Source organism: Carlito syrichta, unplaced genomic scaffold, assembly GCF_000164805.1.
Source record: "Carlito syrichta isolate Samal-C Ts95f unplaced genomic scaffold, Tarsius_syrichta-2.0.1 Scaffold311496, whole genome shotgun sequence".
Lineage (NCBI taxonomy): Eukaryota > Metazoa > Chordata > Mammalia > Primates > Tarsiidae > Carlito > Carlito syrichta.
The window spans coordinates 328,541-345,596 of NW_007255592.1; the positions used below are offsets into that span (position 1 = coordinate 328,541).

At 43.8% G+C, this 17,056-nt stretch overlaps 1 protein-coding gene across 1 annotated transcript in view; it reads left to right on the top strand.

Annotated features, from left to right (window-relative positions):
- Positions 1-17,056, top strand: part of FAM227A (family with sequence similarity 227 member A) — a 151,906-nt gene that overhangs the window by 29,577 nt on the left and 105,273 nt on the right. Inside the window, exons 11-12 of the mRNA XM_021717910.1 lie at positions 10,740-10,827; positions 16,203-16,297. Of these exons, the coding sequence (XP_021573585.1) occupies positions 10,740-10,827; positions 16,203-16,297 (183 nt within the window). The remainder of the gene's footprint in view (positions 1-10,739; positions 10,828-16,202; positions 16,298-17,056) is intronic.

The window sequence follows — 17,056 nt, forward strand, 5'->3', positions numbered from 1 at the left end:
CTCAAAAAAAAAAAAAAAAAGGAAAAGAAATCACCACACTGTTTTCCATAGAGGTTGAACTAATTTGCACTCCCACCAGCAGTGTAGAAGTGTTCCCTTTTCTCCATATCCTCACAGCATCTGTTGTTGTTTGTTTTATTAATGATGGCCATTTTTACTGGGGTTGGGTGGTATCTCAATGTGGTTTTTGTTTGTTTGTTTGAGTTGGAGTCTCTCTCTGTCGCACAGCCTCGACCTGCTGGGCTCCAGCGATCCTTCCACCTCAGCCTTCCAAGTAGCTGGAACTACAGGTGCACACTACCACACCCGGCTAAATTTTTTTTTTATTTATTGTAGAGATGAGGTCTCACCAAGTTGCCCAGGCGGGTCTTGAACCCGCGGGCTCAGGCAATCCACTCACCTCAGCCTCCCAAAGTGCTGGGATTATAGGCTGAGCCACCGAGCCCAGCCCTCAGTGTGGTTTTGATTTGCAATTCTCTAATGTTTAGTGAAGCTGAGCATTTTTTCATGTGTCTGATGGCTGCCTGTATATCTTCTTTTGAGAAGTGTCTGTTCATGTCTTTTGCCCACTTTTTAATGGGGTTGTTTGTTTTTTTCCTTTCAGCACATTTGGGTTCCTTATAGATATTAGATGTTAGATCTTTGACAGGAATACAGTTGGCAAATATTTCTTTCCCCATTCTGTGAGCTGTCTCCCTGCTCTCTTGATGGTGTTTTTTGTTGTTGTTGTTGTTGTTGTTGTTGTTTTGCTTTGCAGAAGCTTTTCAATTTGATGAGGTCCCACTTGTCTATCTTATCTCTTATGTCATGGACACCTGGGATTTTGATCAGGAATTGGTTGCCTATTTCTGTAAGGGAGTCTCCTGTTTTTCCTAAGTTTAAGGTTTTACATTTAGGTCATTTATCCATTCAGAGCTGATTTTTGTGTATGGTGATAGGTAGGGGTCCTGTTTCAATCTTCCGCGTGTGGTCAGTTTTCCCAGTGGGTTATCATTTACTGAATAGGTTCTCCTTTCCCCAGTGGTTGTTGGTGAAGGGTTTGTTGAAGATGAGTTGGTTGAGAAATTGAGGTTTTATTTCTGGAATCTCTATCCTGTTCCATTAGTCCATATTCCTATTCTTGGGACCATGAATTTTAAGTCACTATAACTAGGCTCAAACACATGTTTGTTTGTTTATTTATTTATTTTTGAATTGGAGTCTCACTCTGTCGCTCAGCTGGAATGCAGTGGCACACTCACAGCCACCCCAGCATTGACCTGCTGGGCTCCAGTGATCCTTCTGCCTTAGCCTTCCAAGTAGGGGGAACTTCAGGCGCATGCTACCATGCCCGGCTAATTTTTAAATTTATTTTAGAGACGAGGTCCCTACAAGTTGCCTGGGCTGGTCTCAAACCCATGGGCTCAGGCCTTCCACTCGTCTCGGCCTCCCAAAGTGCTGGGATTACAGGCTGAGACTGAACCCAGCCAAATACATCTTTATTGATCAAAATAGAAATCATTACAATCAACACATTTTTGCCAACAAGATAAGTTTGCTTATTCCTGTAGTGTATAAATCCATGCTTCAGGATTCAATGAGCTCTTGGAAAACATTGTCTGCATCCTGCTGGTTGTGGAAGTGTTTTCCCTGCAAAAAGTGTTGAGATGCTTAAGAAATGATAGTCAGTTGACAAGAGGTTAGGTGAATATGGTGGATGAGGCAAAACTTTGTAGCCCAATTTGTTCAAGTTTTGAAGCATTGATGGTTGTATGACATGTGGTCGGGTGTTGTCATGGAGAATAATTGAGCCCTTTCTGTTGACCAATGCCAACTGTGGGCATTGCAGTTTTTGGTGCATCTCATTGATTTGCTGAGCTTCTCAGATGTAATGGTTGCACCAGGATTCAGTAACCTGTAATGAATCAAAGCAACAGCAGACCACCAAACAGTGACCATGACCTCTTTTTTTTTTTTTTTTGAGTTGGAGTTTCATTCAGTCACCCAGACTGGAGTGCAATGGCCACTCCCGGCCACCGCAGCCTCGACCTGCTGGGCTCTGGCGATCCTTCCGCCTCAGCCTTCCAAGTAGCTGGAACTACAGGCGTGCACTACCACGCCCGACTCATTTTGATTTATTGTAGAGATGAGGTCTCGCCAAGTTGCCCAGGTGGGTCTCGAACCCGCGGGCTCAGGCATTTCACTCACCTCAGCCTCCCAAAGGTGCAGGATTACAGGCTGAGCCACTGAGCCCAGCTTATGACCTCTTTTTGGTGCAAGTTTTGCTTTGGGAAGTGCTTTGGAGAATCTTCTCAGTCCAACTGGTTGTCGCTGGTTGTTGCATACAATCCACTTTCATCACATGTCACAATCTGATAAAGAAATAGTTGTTGTATAGAATAAGAGAAGATAACTCTTCAAAATGATGATTTTTAAAAATTTTCAGTCAGCTCATGAAGTACCCACTTATGAAGCTTTTTCACCTTTCCAATTTGCTTCAAATACCAGATGACTGTAGAATGGTCCATGACATTGAGTTCTTCAGCAACTTCTCATGTAGTTGTTAGAGGATCGGCTTTGATGATTGCTCTCAATTAGTTGTTGTCAACTTCTGATGGCCAACCTTATCTTCAAGGCTCTTGTCTCTTTGCAAAATTTCTTGAACCACCTCTGTACTGTACGTTTGTTAGCAGTTCCTGGGCCAAATTCATTGTTGATGTTGTGTGTCATCTCTGCTACTTCATGACCCATTTTGAACTCGAGAAAATCACTCGAATTTGCTTTTTGTCTAACATCATTTCTAAAATAAATATAAAATGAACAGCAAGTAATAAGTCATTAGCAAAAAAAACATAAAGTAACAAATGCACATTAAAATGATGTGCTCAGTGCTCAGTGGCTCAGCCTATAATCTCAGCACTTTAGGAGGCCAAGGCAAGTGAATTGCCTGAGCCTGGGGGTTTAAGAACAGCCCAGGCAACTTGGCTAGACTTGTCTCTACAAGAAATCAAAAATTTGCGGGGCATGGTAGCACACACTTGTAGTTCCAGCTACTTGGAAGGCTGAGGCGGAAAGATCGCCTAACCCCAGCAGATCAGTGCTGAAGTGACCATGAGTGTGCCACTGCACTCCAGTCTGGGTGACAGAGTGAGACTTCAACTCAAAAATAAAATAAAATAAAATGATGTATGACATGACCACATTTATTTAAGAATGTATTCTAATATCAAATGGCAAATATCAACAATGCTAAAACCAAAATTACTTTTGCAGGAACCTAATACATGTCTCTTTCTTTTAGAGCGCTCACATAATTATTTAACCATAATTCTGATCATGGCTGTCTCCCTGCTAATCTTTAAACTCTAAGACAACATCGCACCTGTAATGCCTAAGTGATTCCTATTTCTAATGCCATACTTCACTCTTAACAAACAGAATATGAGATTTGACTCACTGCTAGGACAGCTTTCTCCTTTTGTTTGGTGCAGGATTGGGAGTGTTGCCACTCTGGAACATTCACCCAAGGGATGTTTGAGATGGGTAGAGGGTGTGCCTTTCTTTTGTAAAGTGGAATAAGGGCTGTTGTGAAAACCTGACGTCCCCAGAACAATCATTTTAGAAAACAGTTTGAAAGGAAATTTGTGGGTCTGAAAATGGATGTTCTTAGAACTGATCCTTGGGTTAGTCCTTGAAGATTCTTCATGTCTCCACAGGGTTTGCAGATCTCTGGTTCTAGCTTTGTGGCCTTAGGGAAGTTACTTAACTTTCCTAAGACTTTATTTCTATAGGCATAAATCAGTACAAGAGGCTTCTTGCTGACATTATGAAGACTCTGCAGCCCCACAGCTCAGATGGGTACTCAGCACTGCCTGGCCATGGCACCATACTTTGCTAGCCGGTGCAGGGTACCTCACCTTGAAACACTTCTTTCACTCTGTCTGCCTCTCATACTCCTTCCACTGCTGTCTCCTTTTCCCACCTGCCCTCACTCTAGCACCTATCAGGGTGTTTTCATTGAGAAATTAGAAGCTGTCAATAGGAAGGTCCTTGCTTTCCTGCCAATACAGCCTGCCGTCATCTCTACCCTCGCCATCTGCCATCCATCGTACCTGTGGAGGGGGCCCTGCCCCCCTCTAAGGCCACCCCTAAACTGTGTCCTGGAGCTCACCTCTTTTGGCTTTCCAAGGAGAGATGCACTTTCCACCCCTTTTCCTCGTACCCTCATTTTTCTCCCACTCTGTGGGATCATTCCCATCATCAGACAGTGGTGCTCTAGCATCTCTCTCTCTTTTTTTTTTTTTTATTGGAGTCTCACTCTGTTGCCCAGGCTGGAGTGCAGTGGTATACTCACAGTCACTGCAGCCTCGACCTTCTAGGCTCAGGGGATCCTTCCACCTCAGCCTTCCAAGTAGCTGAAACTACAGGAGCCCACTACCACACCCAGCTAATTTTTTGATTTATTGTAGAGACGAGGTCTCACCAAGTTTCCTAGGCTGGTCTTGAACCCCTGGGCTCAGGCAATCCTCTTGCCTCAGCCTCCCAAAGGGCTGGGATTACAGGCTTGAGCCACAGTGCCCAGCCAAGCATCTCTTATCTTTTAAAAAATCTCCAGGCACAGTTGATCATGCCTATAATCCCAGCACTTTGGGAGGCTGAGGCAAGAGGATTGATTGTCTGAGCATAGGAGTTTGAGACCAGCCTGAGTAATATGGTGAGACCTCATCTCTACAATAAATCAAAAAATTAGCCAGGCAGGGTGGTGCACGCCTATAGTCCCAGCTACTCAGGAGCCTGAGGTGGAAGGATTGCCTGAGGCCAGGAGGTCGAAACTGTGGTGAGCTGTGATTGTGCCACTGCACTCCAGCCTGGGTGACTGACTGAGACCCCAACTCAAAAAAAAGAGAAAGAAAGAAAAAAGAAAATCTCCTTTGATTCCACATTCCCATTTTCTCACTAGAACTTCTTGAAAGATGCGTCTGTACCCATATTTTTCCTCAACTCACAAATGCCCTCAGTTGTTCCAGTTGCATTCTTCCCTCTGCTGGCCACCGTAGCTGCTCCTGTCAGCAGCACTGGGACCCTATGTGCTGGGTCCCCAGACAAGTCTCTGATCTGTTTTGTATGGTTGCCTACTCCCACTTTCTTGAAACACTTTGTTTCCTTGACTTCTACTTTTGTCAGGATCTTCCTTCCTTGCTGGCTACTCATTCTCAGTCTCCTTTGGTAGCTCCCTATCCTGTCGCTTCACTTGGTCCCAGCCCCTCTTCCCTGCTCTGTCTACAGATTCTTCCTAGGCAGCCTCATCTGGTCTGGTGTCATACCACCAGTATGCCAGTGACACCCAGATCTCCCCCTCCAACCTGGCCTGTCTCAGAAGTCACACTAACCTACCCAACAGCCCTCTTGGCCCCACCAGGAGGATCTCAGACTTAACAAGGGTGAGGAGCACACTTGACTTCCAGTCCTCAGCGTCCTATCTTACCTGCAGTAGCCACCACCAGTCTCCATACAGTGACCAGAGTGACCTTTTACAGATGTACATCAGATGGGGCTGTACCCTGCTTAAAACCTCCAATAGCTTCTTCAGTGCACTTGGAATAGAATCCAATCTTGCAATGCCTTACAGAATCTGGCCACCACTGATCTCTCCAGCCACCTGGCATCCATTCCCTCCCTCGGCACCGGCATAGCCCACTGGATCTCCTTCTGCATCTTGGATACTCCAGGCCCATGCCTGGTTGGTCCTTTGCTATTAGCCTTCGCCTTTTCCTGGAACGTGATCTTCTCAGGATTCCAGGGGAAAATGACTGGCTCCTCCTTGCCCCTCAGACTCCAGGTTCACTGTCATTGCCCTTGCCCCTCAGACTCCAGGTTCACTGTCAAAGAAATTGTCCCCGACTCCCAAGCCACTCTGTCATCACATGACTAGCTTTCATCCTCTGTGCTGTCTTAGCTGCTGTTCTTCCTGTGGAGATGATAGGTTGTTAGAATCCATCTCCCTCTATTACAATGCAAACTCCATGAGAACAGGATCTCTTTTTCCATTATTGCTTTTCTAGCTCCTAAAATAAAACTGACACACACACAAAAAAACACTCAACAAATATTTCTGGACTTTATGAATGACATAATCTATGTAAGCCCTTGACCCTGTGCTTAGCATATACTTGAGTTCTATATATGTCAGCTCCCAAAAAAGTACAGTTGAAACAGGGACTGCAGAGGGACAGCTGTCACTCAGGGACCAAGATCAAAATATTATTCAGTGTTTTGGTACTGCTTGTCACAACAGCCTGAAACAAATGTATTTTCTTTGTACTGAAAGACATAAAATCTTCTGACAGTTATTTCAGGAACTCAGCTAAGGGATTCTATTTTCTGCCCCCAAAATAGAAATAATCAAAAGTTCTGGAACCTTGTAAACAGCTGAAGTTTTAATGGACAAACCAGGATCGAGGGAGTAATTGAATTGTGTGGTGGGGACAGAGCCTCTCCTGTCAAGAGTGGACACATTTTCCCATCTGCTCAGTGAAATAGCTGGCCGTGTTCAAAATATGCTTTCCAGTGGCAACAGTCTGTCTTAGAGTCCACAGTTCAGGGGAATGAGTTGCAGTTATTTTAACTTTCTGACCTGCCATCTGCTCTTCTCTTAAGTGTTGGGGATTTGCATAGTTGGAATGAAAAGGTATCTAACTTGAATTTGGCTTCTGCTGTGTGACCCAGATATAGATTAGCCTACCTATTGGAGACTGAGTCACTTATTCATTTAATAAATATTTTTAAAAGATAGAAAAGATCTAAGAAATGGAAACTGAGGAGAAATCATCATCAGAGTTCTTTGTTGCAAATAGCAGAATCCATTCCAGCTACTTGAAGCAGAAAGACATGTATTCAAGGATATCAGTGGTGCACAGCTTTCATGGCAGAGCCCCTTCAGAGACTGTGCCGACCCTGCAAAGCCACACTGCTGTTCTCCTTTGTCACTGGGGTCTGGATACTGAAAGCTCCACTCTGCTTTCCTTAAAAAACTAGTTGCTCCTGTCAGCAATCTCTGCAAAAACTGGAGTCCACAGTATACACATTTCCTCACCTGGCTCATTTCACTTAGAAGCCTCTGGCAGGTGTGGTTCATCTGAAAATAGAGCCTAGGTGAAATGTATACACCCCAGCCGCAAAGGAAACTGGGGGAACAATTTAAATATTTTACCTTGGGGGGTGGGTCTCATATGTGTTAAGAAAAAGGGACACACATGTGACAAACAGTACCCCCAGAAGATGTCACTGGAGCTGAAAACAAAAAGATGCAAAGTCAGCCATTGGAAGAGTAATTGAAAGAATTTTCCAAGAAGAAGGAACAGCATAGCTCCTGAGGCAGAAAAAAAAAGAGCTCAAGTATTCAGGGAATAGAGAGAATACCAGTGATTCTGTACCCATTGAGTAAGGAGAAGATAGGCAGAAGTCAAAGGCTGGGGACACAGGTGAGGGCTGGATGCTGCAGAGTTGTGAGGGTCATAGTAAAGAATATGGATATAATTTAAATGCCATGAAAATTCATTAAAATAGGAGGATGATGTGATCTTATTTATGTTTTTGAAAGATCACACTGTCTTCTGAATATGGAGGATGTATTGGAGGGGCACAGAAGGCCAGCCAGGAGTCTTCTATTGTTGTCTAAGTGAGCAAATGGCAGAAAGTGGCAGGAAAGCAGACCTAACATGTGTCCTGGAGATGGAGCTTTCAACACTTGCTGATGGGTTGACTTTAGAGTAGGATGGAGAAGTGGGGAAGAAAGGAGAGAGCTTGAGGATGCTTTCTGGGTGTGTGGTTTCAGCAGCTGAACAGGGCCATTTATTGACATGGAGGTGTAGGGCTTGGGGTAGAGGAAAGCTATCAAGAGTTCAGTGTTTTTTTGTTTGTTTGTTTGTTTTGAGTTGGAGTCTTACTCTGTCACCCAGACTGCTGGAGTGCAGTGGCCGCTCCCAGCCACCGCAGCCTCGCCTGCTGGGCTCAGGCGATCCTTCCACCTCAGCCTTCGAGTAGCCGGAATAACAGGCATGCGCTACCACGCCCGGCTGATTTTTTGATTTATTGTAGAGATGAGGTCTCGCTGCCCAGGCGGGTCTCGAACCCGCGGGCTCAGGCAATCCACTCACCTCAGCCTCCCAAAGGTGCGGGATTACAGGCTGAGCCACCGAGCCTGGCTAAGAGTTCAGTTTTGAACTTGTCAACTTTAAGATGCCTGTGAGAAGTACAAATGGAGATGTCATGTGGGTAAATATCCGAGACTGGACTTCAGAGGAGAGGTCTGGGTTAGAGAAAGAACAATTTTTTTTTTTTTTTTTTTTTTTGAGAAAGCAGGATTTATTGAGAGGACAGAAAAGTTCCCAGAGCAAGAGGGGACCCAAGAGGGTTGCCCGAGAAAGGACGATTTCTAGACTCACCCCAAAATATGGGAACTGGGAATGAATGACCACCATAGAACCATAGGCAAGGCAGAAAACACACTCGACTTGATGCCAAAGACCTAAATTTCCATCTAGGTGATGCCAACTATCAGTTACATAGCTTTAAGCAAATCTGAGCCTCCATGTTCTTATCTGCAAAATAGGTACCATGACTGGTACTAACTCTTATAGATTCAATCTAATGACAGATGATGTCCCATAAATTGTTGTCTAGTCATATCCTCAGAATTTGTCCTTAACCAGAATTTCCTCAAGTTCCAGAGCATGAGTATAGTCAAGGTCACTAATAATAGTGACCCAAATTCTTCCAGCTCATGCCCATACCTGCTAATATCAGACCTGTGCAACCCACCCTCTTCCCAGACATTTCTGGGCATCCCCAGATTATATCTCATTGTAGTTCAAAAACGGGCTCTCCCATCTATTCTGCCCCATCATAACTGAATCCTCAGCATGCCTTATCTCAGGAGCAAGGTAGCCCAGGTGGGGTAGAACAGCCCACCTCCTCTGTACTGGGGGGAGCACAGGAGGTCTCAGAACAGTCATGGTTTACCTCCCACCCCAAGAAAACAATAAGAGAATGGATAGGAAAATGGAAGAACATGGTCTTTATGGACAGTCCACCATGTGCAGGGTTTCTCTGCATATATCCTCTCTAGGATGCATATATCCACAGCCCTGCAAGGTGGGGAATTGTGGCTTATTATCTGATTTGACAAAGGAAGAAGTCAACTCAGGGAGGTGAATGATGTGTCAGTCTGAGCTCTTTCTGCATCAGCATGCTGCCTCTCCAGCCAATAGGAGGCTCTAAAAACTTAAACCCAAGCTCATCTCCTTGCATGGTTCTCTACTCCACTACAGCTCTCTCTGAGGCCTGTCAGGAAGGAGCGCTGGTGCTTCATTGAGCCCTGGGAGTGTTTTCCCAGTAGCCACCTCAACACTATAAAAGTCAGTAGCTGTTGGACAACCTGCTGCATGATGTATGGGAAGCCCCTTTGGCTTTCTCCTGCCCATTCAAATATCATGCTTATATAAATACAAAGCAGTTGTTGTTGAGGCTGGTGGACTGCTTGTCTGCCACTTGGTGGGCCATCTGTTTAACACTGCCAAACTCCTACTCATCCTTAAAGACAGAATGCAAGTGTCTTCTCTCCTTGGAAGCCCTCCAGCTCTCCCTCAGATAGAGTCAAGCATTCCCCACTCTGCCTTCCCATGATGCTCTCCTCATACTGCTTGTGCAACTGTGAATTGTTCCCCAGTCTCCCCTCATCTATGAAAAGAGAACCTTTGATCTTTAGCTAGGCATGTACATGGCCAAAGTAAATATTGTATCTCCTCTCACCGCCCCCCCACCGTCTATGTACAACCATATGACTCAGATTTAGGAAATGAGATATAAGTGGATATACCGTGTGTGAACAGCTTGTGCAAAACATTCATCTCTTTGTTCTTTCCTCCCTCCTGCTGCCTGGAATGTGAATGTGATGGCTGGAACTCCAGATGCCATCTAGGACCCTAAGAAACAAGGTCTTATCTTAGGGAAAGTGGAACCATGCACTGGAAGAAGTCAGAGTCTCTGAGGACTCAGCACAGCAGAAATACCATATGAGCCCAGGCCTGCCAACCTTCAGACTTATATTTGGGAGGGAAATTTCTACCTAGTTTGAGCCACTGTTATTTAGAGTCTTTGTCGTAATCCAAGGATAATTCTAACTTATATTACCTTTCTAACAAATAAGTGATGCTTTCTACTTATTTAGTGTAAATAGTTTATTTACAGTTTTCTCCCCAGCTAGACTAGGAGCTCCTCAAAGCAGGGACTAGGTTTCATTATTGACTCAGTGAAATGTTTACTGAAGGAGGTGTGGTGAGTGACTGCATGAGGGATGATAGCAGTGTGTTTGGACCACTTACCATGAACCACACATGTACTTTGCATGCATTAGCTGACTTAATCCTACAAGAAAACCAAGGTGGCAGAGAGGTTCTGTGACTTAGCCCAGATCACCAGCTGTTGAATGACAGAGCTGGGACTGAAACCCTGGTCAGCCTTGGTCCTAGCCCATATGCTTTCCATGTCAACCACTGCTCTTTATCATGTTCCTGGGATTGTCCAACTGTGCCTGAGAGGTCTCCCTCTGCATGTTCCTTGACTGAGAACATGGAGAAGTAGCTAAGAAGTTACATGTATTACTTTCTCATATTCCCCTCACTACCAGTCTTGCTAACTTCCATTCCTCTCTCTCTCTTTCTCTCTGTCTCTCTCCTTATTTTGTTTGTTGTCCCCTGGAGGCTTCTAGTATACGTTCATCCAGGGAAAGAGGCTCTTCAGCCAAGCAGAATTCAGAAGAAAGCTCACAAACACACCATACCATGAAAGGTAAATTGACAACCAAAAAGGGGAATGTAGGCTTTTGACCTTATTATCCTCTCCAAAATCCTGGTTTCTTAGATTTGTTTGAACATAATTTGTTACCCTACTTTACACTTGGAGTTCTAGCCTAGACCTTGGCACCAAGTAATACTTTAAGTGAGGATGTAATTGTCTTTTCAGCTCAGTAAGCACTTATTAATTCCTATTTTTGTGATGATGAATTGAGCACAATGCTAACATCTGTGGGAAAGAGAAATTGACACTGGAAGAAAATACATTTAAGTCATGATAACTGTTCCTCTCCCCCACCAGAAGCCAGCATTTATTGAGGTAGGAACTGATTTGCACCCAGGTCTTAATTTATAAAGGTGACTAAGTGAAAACATGGAGAGGAGAGGTCAATGCCATTAAAAGAAAAGTGATGTTACTCTTCTGGTTCCCCTGAAAATGTGAGGCATGACTCGCCTCAGGGCCACAGAGGGAAGCACTAGGGCAGGAGGCAGAAAGAAGTGAGGGGAAGGGATAAACCACTGCCTTCATTGGGTTTCAGTGGGAAAGGCAAAGCAAGGCACTGGAAACTGGTTAGGACTAGCTGGTTTGAATCATTCCAGCAGCTTCTGGAGCATAGAGGCTGTCCCTACTAGTCTTGGCTTGGCGTGTGAGAATTAGATAAAAGAGTTTGCTCAGAGTATGGCTTCTGGATGGCAGGAAAAATGCAAGCAACTTGTTAGTAATTAATGGATGCCAAATAGATAAATGCAGTCTAAGAAAGTACATCAAAATAGGAGCTCTTAAGTATCATTCTAGTAATTTTACATGTCATCATTATTCTAAAAACTTTATCCTTTTTCTTGAGGGAGAATGTTAGTATGTAATTTTTATCTCAATAAAGCTATTTAAAAAAAAACTGATCAAGAGTTTAGGCAGGTTTACAAACGGAGGTAAATATTTGTGAGAGACTTTGTAAATCCCCCAAATATACATATATATTCAATTCATGAAGATCCATGAATCAAAGAGGCAGTACCAAGGGAAATTAGAAAAGATTTGAACTGAATGAGACCTTTTTTCCTAATATAAGCTATAGACTTTCCTCTAAATATTGCTTTAGCTGCATCCTACAAATATTTCATATGTTGTCTTTTCATTTTCATTCAGCTCTGGTTGTTTCCATTTTGTGGCTATTGTGAAAAATGCTGCTATGAACATTCATGCACTAGTTTTTTTTGTTTTTTGGGGTTTTTTTTGAGTTGGAGTCTCACTCTGTCACCCAGACTGGAGTGCAGTGGCCTCTCCCGGCCACCGCAGCCTCGACCTGCTGGACTCCAGCGATCCTTCCACCTCAGCCTTCCAAGTAGCCGGAATTACAGGCATGTACTACCACGCCCGGCTGATTTTTTGATTTATTGTAGAGATGAGGTCTCGCCTGCCCAGGCGGGTCTTGAACCTGCGGGCTCAGGCAATCCACTCACCTCATCCTCCCAAAGACGCGGGATTACAGGCTGAGCCACCGAGCCCGGCTCATGCACTAGTTTTTATGTGGACATAAATTTTCATTCTTTTTGTGTGTCTACCTAGGGGTAGAATCACTGGGTCATGTGTTTGACATTTTGAGGAACTGCTGAACTATATTTCAGAGTGTTCACATTTTAAAGAGGTTAAAATAAATAAAATAGTCATTATATGTAGTCAGATATTTACAGCTTCTGTTGCTTTTCCTTCATTCCTGAAGTTCCAGATTTCCTTGTGGTATTATTTTCCTCTAACTGAAAACAACACCTTTAGTATTTCATGTAAAATAGGCCTCCTAATAGGAAATTTTCTTAGTTTTCTTTCATGTCTTTATTTTACCTTTTCATGTCTTTATTTTACCTTCATTCTTTTCTTTTTTTATTTTTTGAGTTGGAGTCTCACCCTGCCGCCCGGACTGGAGTGCAGTGGCATGCTCCTGGCCACCACAGTCTCAACCTGCTTGGCTTCAGCAATCCTTCTGCCTCAGCCTTCCAAGTAGCTGGAACTACAGGCACACACTACCATTCCCGGCATATTTATTTATTTATTTATTTATTTATTTATTTATTTATTTATTTTAGAGACGAGGTCTCGCCAAGTTGCCTGGGCTGGTCTCGAATCTGCGGGCTCAGACAAACAATCCACTCGCCTCAGCCTCCCAAAGTGTTGGGGTTACAGGCTGAGCCACCGAGCCCAACCTACCTTCATTCTTGCAGAATTTTTTTTTTCTGGTTATAGAATTCTAGGCTGACAGTTCTTTCAGCACTTAAAAATGTTGTTCCACAGCCTCTGGACTTAGTGGTTTCTGATGAGAAGTCTACAGTCATAAATTGTTGCTTCCCTCATTTTTCTATGTTACATTTTTCTCTGGTTGCCCTCAAGATATTTTCTTGATCTGTCTTTCAGCAATTTGATTATGATATGTGTAGGCATGGGTTTCTTGGAGTTTACTGAGCTTCTTTAATCTGTAAATGTAAGCCTTTTACCAAATTTGTAACATTTTCAGCCATTAGTTTTTCAAAAATCTTTTTAGTACCACACACTCCTTTCATTCTGGGACTTTAATGATGCAGATGTTAGACCTTTGGATGTTGTCTCATAGGGCCCTGAGGCTCTGTTCATTTTTTCCCATTTTTTTCTCTATATTGTTCAGATTATATAGTATAATAACAAATATTTGGTTTTCGTCCCCAGAGTCTGTCACAGAGCTCCTAAACCCTTGGAATTTCCTTAGTGAAAGGAGTGTCTTTTGTTATTCATAATAAGCCTCTTTCAACACCTGAGTTTATGCTAATACTCTGGTTGGAGACTGGTTACCAGAAAGACCAAACACACATTAGAGGGTAGAAATTTTCAGCCCCACCCTCTAACTTCCAGGGAGAAGATGGGGACTGGAGATTGAGTTATAAAAACTCTTGAACAATAAGATTTGGTGAGTTACCCGGGTGGTGAACACAGTAACATGCTGGGAGAGTGGTGTGCCCAAAGAGGGCATGGTTGCTCTGGAAGCTCTTCACCACACCCTCTCCCATACCTCGCCCTGTGCATCCCTTCCATTTGTTTTTTTCAGAGCTGAATCCTTTATAATAAATCTGTCAGAGTAAGGATCCTGGGTCCTGTGAGTCATTCTAGTGAATTATTGAACCTGTCGAGGGGGAGTTGTGAGAATCCTCAAATTTATCATCAGTTAGGCAGAGGTAACCTGAGCACCTCATTTGATGCTGGTGTCTGAAGTGGGGGCAGACTTGTAGGCCTGAGTCCTTTAGCTTGTGGGATATAGCCGGGCATGGTGGCTCATGCCTATAATCCCAGCACTTTGGGAGATAGAGGCGAGAGAATTGCCTGAGCCCACGGACTCAAGACCAGCCAGGGCAACTTGACAAGACCTTGTCTCTACAATAAACTAAAAAATTAGCTGGGTATGGTGGTGCATACCTGTAATCCCAGCTTGTAAGGCTGAGGCGGGAGTATCACCTGAACCCAGCAGGTTGAGAACCGTGAGTGTGCCACTGCACTCCAGCCTGGGCAACAGAGTGAGACTCTGACTCAAAAAGAAAGAGACTGGCCTGGGCAACATAGCAAGACACCATCTACAAAAATATAAATAAAAATCAATGTTTTAAAAAATAAATAAATAAAATTAAAAGCTTGTGGAATATGGCGCCAACTCCAGGTAGATAGTGTCAGAACTGAATTGCACCCAATTTGTGTCAGAGAATTAAACTATTGGTATGAAAAATCACATACTGGTATGACAAAAATAACACATTTGATGTCAGAAACACCACAAGCTTACTGTTTCTTTCCTCTGTCACCTCAGTTTTGCTATTGATCCCATTCAATATATTTTTAATTTTGATTGCTGTATTTTTCAGCTATGAAATTCCCACTTGGTTCCCTGTTAAAGCTTCTATTTATCTACTGAGACGTTCTAAGTTTTCTGTTGTTTCCAGCATGTTCCCCCTTACTTTTTTTTTTTTTTTTTTGAGTTGGAATCTCACTCTGTTGCCCAGGCTGGAGTACAGTGGCACACTCATGGCCACAACCTCAGCCTGCTGGGCTCAGGTGATTCTTTTGTCTCAATCTTCTAAGTTGCTGGAACTACAGGCGTGCACCACCATGCCCGACTAATTTTTTTATGTATAGTAGAGCCAAAAGTCTCACCAAGTTGCCCTGACTGATCTCTAACCGCTGGGCTCAGGTAATCCTCTCCCAGAGTGCTGGAATTACAGGCATGAGCCACTGCACCTGGCTCACCCTTACTTCTTATGGCATTGTTTTAATATATACTTTAAAGTGTTGGTCTGATTATTCTTATTTACTTATTTATTTATTTTGAGTTGGAGTCTCACTCTGTCACCCAGACTAGAGTGCAGTGGCCGCTCCCAGCCACCGCAGCCTCGACCTGCTGGGCTCCGGCGATCCTTCTGCCTCAGCCTTGCAAGTAGCTGGAACTACAGGCGTGCGCTACCACGCCCTGCTAATTTTTGATTTGTTGTAGAGATTAGGTCTTGCCAATTTGCCCAGGAGGGTCTCGAACCCGCGGGCTCAGGCAATCCACTCACCTCAGCCTCCTAAAGACGTGGGATTACAGGCTGAGCCACCGAGCCCAGCTCTGGTCTGATTATTCTAACATCTAAATCATCTCAAGGTTGGTGATGCTGATTGTCTTTTTCCCTCGAGAGAATTTGTCAGACTTTCCTTGTTCTTTGTCGAGTAATTTTGGATTGTTAGACTCTGAGTCTTGTTTAAATATACAGAGAAGTTTGGGGTGTTTTGTTTTGTTTTAACAGCCAATTCACACAGTTAGGTTCAGGTCACCAGTTCTGACCTTCTTCTGTAAGTTGTAGATTCAATGTCAGCTCAGGTTTCAAAACTTTTACAGTGCTGTTTGGATCTGTCCTGCATGTGTGACTCCCATGAAACCACATTTGTGGCCTGAGTTGTTGACTACCTGGTAGTATTCAAAGCCTTCGGTGTGCTGTTTGGGATCAGATACACGTATATATACACAGCTCAAGGGTGAGCATAGGCATAGCATAGCTTTAGTCTCTCCACTGTACATTCCATGACTGGGTCGATCTCCTTGGCCAATGGGGAAGAGGACATAGAGGAAAAAAAAGAAAACCAGGGTTTCCCTCCACACTCTTTGAACCACATGTCCTCTGATCCAGGACAGTATTCCCCTCTCTCAGAAGTTTAGGTTCCTATCTAGCTTCTGCTGCTTTCACTACTATCTCAGGGTTGCAGCTTCAGGGGCACAGGTGGATGATCTGGGTGCATGCAGAAAGCTGAGATTTACCACATGCTCTTTCTTATCACAACTGTCAACTCCAGTTATCTTTTTTTTTCTACTGTCACATTGACAGAGCATCACTGTCAGACCCTGGTCTTAAGGAAAGCTACACAGCAAGTCAAGAGAATATCAGAAGCAAGAGAACTTCAGAGTCTGCTTCCTAAAAAGGTGAGAACATGATTAGAAATTTAATAGTAGAGATCATTTAAAAGGAGGAGGAGAGGTAGCTAGAAAATCTAGTTCTGCGAAGCTGACAGAGTAAGAATTAGGGTGTCTCTGATTGTGAACTCTGGTGATACAATCAGGAAGTTTCTAAAGAACAGTTTCTGGGTGAGTAGGCACAAGTTCAGAGAGCATTTTGTCTGGATTTCTCCAGGGATTTACATTATGTGTTTGAAACTCAGGAAGCCATATGTAATGGAGAGAGAGCACTAAGTCTCAGTTTCCTGCTCTATAAAATGAGACAGTAATTCCTAGGTCATGGTGCTGTTATGAGGTTTACCTGTGGTAGTGATGATCATGAACATTTAATGAACACTTGCTATATGTCAAGCACTACACTATCATACATAAGCAGTATATTTTATTTTACTGTCCTCTGAGATAGTTACGGTTATTCTCCAGTTTATTTATTTATTTATTTATTTTTATTTTTTTTAGTTGGAATCTCACTCTGTCACCCAGACTGGAGTGGAGAGGCTGCTCCTGGCCACCGCAGCCTCTACTTGCTGAGCTCCGGTGATCCTTCCACCTCAGCCTTCCAAGTAGCTGGAACTACAGGCGCGTGCTACCACGCCCAATTTTTTTTTTTTTTTTTTTTGAGTTGGTGTCTCACTCTGTCACCCAGACTGGAGTGCAGTGGCCGCTCCCGGCCACCGCAGCCTCGACCTGCTCGGCTCCGGCAATACTTCCGCCTCAACCTTCCAA